The 3,045-nt window shown below is 33.3% G+C and overlaps 1 protein-coding gene across 1 annotated transcript; it reads right to left on the bottom strand.

Moving 5' to 3' along the window:
• Positions 1–578: 578 nt before the first annotated feature.
• LOC123919520 lies at positions 579–2,831 on the bottom strand. Its single transcript, XM_045971438.1, has 5 exons — positions 2,448–2,831; positions 2,032–2,376; positions 1,615–1,942; positions 1,388–1,525; positions 579–1,296 (listed from the first exon to the last, which is right to left on the bottom strand). Exons 1-5 carry the CDS (start codon positions 2,661–2,663, stop codon positions 1,178–1,180), a joined length of 1,146 nt encoding a protein of 381 aa, XP_045827394.1. The 5' UTR covers positions 2,664–2,831; the 3' UTR covers positions 579–1,177.
• Positions 2,832–3,045: the final 214 nt, after the last annotated feature.

Below are 3,045 nucleotides of genomic sequence, written 5' to 3'. Positions count from 1 at the left end.
AGTAAAATTATTTCCTTTTAAAATTATTTTTAATAGGTGCATTAAATTCGATTTATAAACAATAATTGAATTTCCAAATTAGCCAAAGATTATAAGTAAAATGATATCATCATGTATTAGAGAAATTGCAAAGGCCTTCATAGTTAGCCACGTAGGAATTGGAGAAATATTAGAATGCCACATAAGACATGGATCAAGGAAATGGTGCCACATAGGAATAAAACCATGAGAGAGAAACTCCTAAATATATAAATAATAGATTACTCATACCCATATCAAAAATACAGATTTTTATCCTACACATTATAAGTATTTTTTGCTGTGTCCACCGAAGATACGTCAAATTATCTACTCTTCGATTCATCCTCACTTGATTAATTTATAATTTTCCTTTATCGGCTCAGGTTCTCTCCTTTTATCAAAAAATTAATAGTAACGTTCTAAACAAACTTGACAATATAACGTTCTAAACTGAATTAACAAACTCAATGGATTTTATTTTCCAACAAGGGTACCGAAAAACTTGAAAACATAAATTGAAATCGCTTAGAAAAAGGTTAAGAAACGGAACACAATCATTGAAAGAAAATATGTTCATTTATTTATATCATTACAGTATCATATAGTAATATATGGTTGGTGGATACTAATATGATCTTTACATTACATTCCCCAGAAATCTTCAAAGCTGTAATTACAATCTCACCAAATCATTTCCAACCTTGTGCTTCACCACCTTCACAATATTCATTATGCTTTTATTTTTCCTAAACTAGTACTAAATCAGAAAATTTCTACCCATCATCCAGATAGTGATTTTCCCAAAATACCCCTCAGCCTGTAATAAGCCCCAAGCCAAAGCCAAAGCCAAAGCCAAAGCCAAAGCCAAAGCCAAAGCCATAGCCATTCCCCCTATTCTGTTTTCCAAATAAGAAACAATAAGTACCTATTTTTTCTAGCTTCCCAAATATGGATAACCCTAATTCTTTTTTACCCTGTATTAACTAGTACTATTTTCCTAAACTTATTCACCTTAATCCTACACTAATGTTTTAAAAATCGAATTATACATCGAATCGGCCAGACTCCCACTCGAATTTTTAAACAACCGATTTGAGCAATCAAACCGTCTGATTCGGTTCAATTTTTAAAACACTAGTCCCACCACTTATACCTATCAATAAGTCCATTCTGGAGGAAGCCGGATTTCAAGGCTCCCCTCTGTCTGATTCTGATGTGCCTTCTCGTTCCTCTTTTGCTGAGAAAATCCATTTTCACCCCTAATCCTTCCAACACCTAAAATCAAACATACACATCACCATAAAAAATCACAAAATTCCCAAATCAATAAAACCTTATAAAAAGTAAATAAACTACTAATACTAACCATTAGTATTTTCATTATTTAAAATTTCATAAAAACGATTCTTTTGCTGCATGTAATCTCTCATCATACTCTCTTCAACCTTCCGGTTCAAAGCATGAACCACTTTTTCAGGAACAACCACATTCACATTCTTACAACCTAAATCACAAATCAAAAAAAATAAAAAAATTAACACTATTATTACATAACAAAATCAAAATGAGTTAATTAGTTCATTCAGTTTTTACCTGGTTTCTTTCTTGATGATGATGATGATGATTCAGTATTATTACTCCTATCAGCAACACGAGGCAAGAAAACACCAGTTCCATTTCGTTCCTTTTTCAAATTAGGGTTTCCGTGAAAAACGGCCTTATTTATGTTCTTGTTGTTGCTGCTTCCACTCTTGAAAGATGGCCATGCAGGTGCAGCAGATGAAGACAAACCAACATTACCCTGAAAAACCGTTTCATTGCTCCTACTAGGGATATTTTGGTAATTTCCACTTTCTCTCTCCGAAAAACTTCTAACAAACTCCTCTCGTTGCTTCAACCACTCTTTCTTCAAAATCTCAAACTAAAAACAAAACAAAAATCACAAAAATAAATAAAATAAAATAAAAAATAAAATTAGTAACTAAATTTTAATAGCTGAAGAAATTTTACTTGTGCAATTTGTGATTGTAACTTTTTCTGAGAAAATGAATGTTGACTATTCTGAGTATGAAATCCAGAGGGCTTTTTAGGAACAAAACTGTGAAATGCTTCTTCGAAGTTGTTAACTTGACGAATCCTTTCATCTTCTACTGCAGCAGCATGTAGCAGATCATACCTCGATCTCCGTGCGTTCAGCTTCAAAACGCTGTCGTTTCGAGTTGTTACTATCCCGAACCTTCCACTCTCAAACTCGTTCAACTTCAAAACGCTGTCGTTTTGAGTTGATCCTATCACGAACCTTCCATTCTCAAACTCGTTCATCTTCAATAGTTGCAAATCATTGACAAAAACATCCTACAAAAAATAAAAATGGTTTTAGTTTTTTTTTTTTTTTTTTGCATTTTTGTTGTTATTGTTGATGTTACCTTGTAGTGGTTGTTGTTGAGAGCGAGTTTATTGTGATGAAGAGAAGAGTGAGTCATTTGACGAGTTAACTCGGTGATGTGTTGTTGTTGTTCTGTTACGGTAGTGGGTGAAGTGATTAAGTAAGGAAAGAGAGTGTTTGAAACGGTGTCGTTTTTGGAGGAAGTGAAGAACTGAGGCGGGAGCCAGAACTCGGAGGAATTTTGATTTTGAGCCATTTGAGAGAGTGATTTGAATTTGAAATTTGAAGAGATTTTTGATGTATGGTTTTAATATAGAATATAGAATAGAACTGGAAATAAGGGACCCAGATATATCTATATTATATAATGCAAAAAAAGGTTTATGAAAATGAAATGAAAATGGAAAAAAAGAGTGAAAGGGAAAGTAAGAATGGAATGAGGAGGATTCACACTTTTTGTATACAGCGTGTGGATGTGTGATGCAGTTTTGGCGTGTGTGTGTGAGAACTTTTTTAATTTTAATTTTATTTTAGATTAAATTTTTAATTGAAATTTTTGGGAACAGAGTGGTGAGAGAAAGAAAGATAAGAGGCGGTGGTGCTTTTTGGTGTTACGCGCGAGGTTTATGGAGTGTCGG

The sequence above is a fragment of the Trifolium pratense genome, linkage group LG4 (genome assembly GCF_020283565.1).
Source record: "Trifolium pratense cultivar HEN17-A07 linkage group LG4, ARS_RC_1.1, whole genome shotgun sequence".
NCBI classification, from domain to species: domain Eukaryota; kingdom Viridiplantae; phylum Streptophyta; class Magnoliopsida; order Fabales; family Fabaceae; genus Trifolium; species Trifolium pratense.
The sequence above is the reverse complement of the archived record's forward strand: the minus strand, read 5'-3'. Positions and strand labels throughout refer to the sequence as shown.

What these genes read in the sequence shown, in the direction of transcription:
- LOC123919520 (XM_045971438.1), bottom strand. Translation starts at nt 2,663, where the DNA reads ATGGCTCAAAATCAAAATTCCTCCGAGTTCTGGCTCCCGCCTCAGTTC. An exon ending in TACAATCACAAATTGCACAA is followed by an intron (nt 1,943 to 2,031) that starts GTAAAATTTCTT and finishes TTTTGTTTTTAG; the next exon opens with TTTGAGATTTTGAAGAAAGA. An exon ending in ATCATCAAGAAAGAAACCAG is followed by an intron (nt 1,526 to 1,614) that starts GTAAAAACTGAA and finishes TTTGTGATTTAG; the next exon opens with GTTGTAAGAATGTGAATGTG.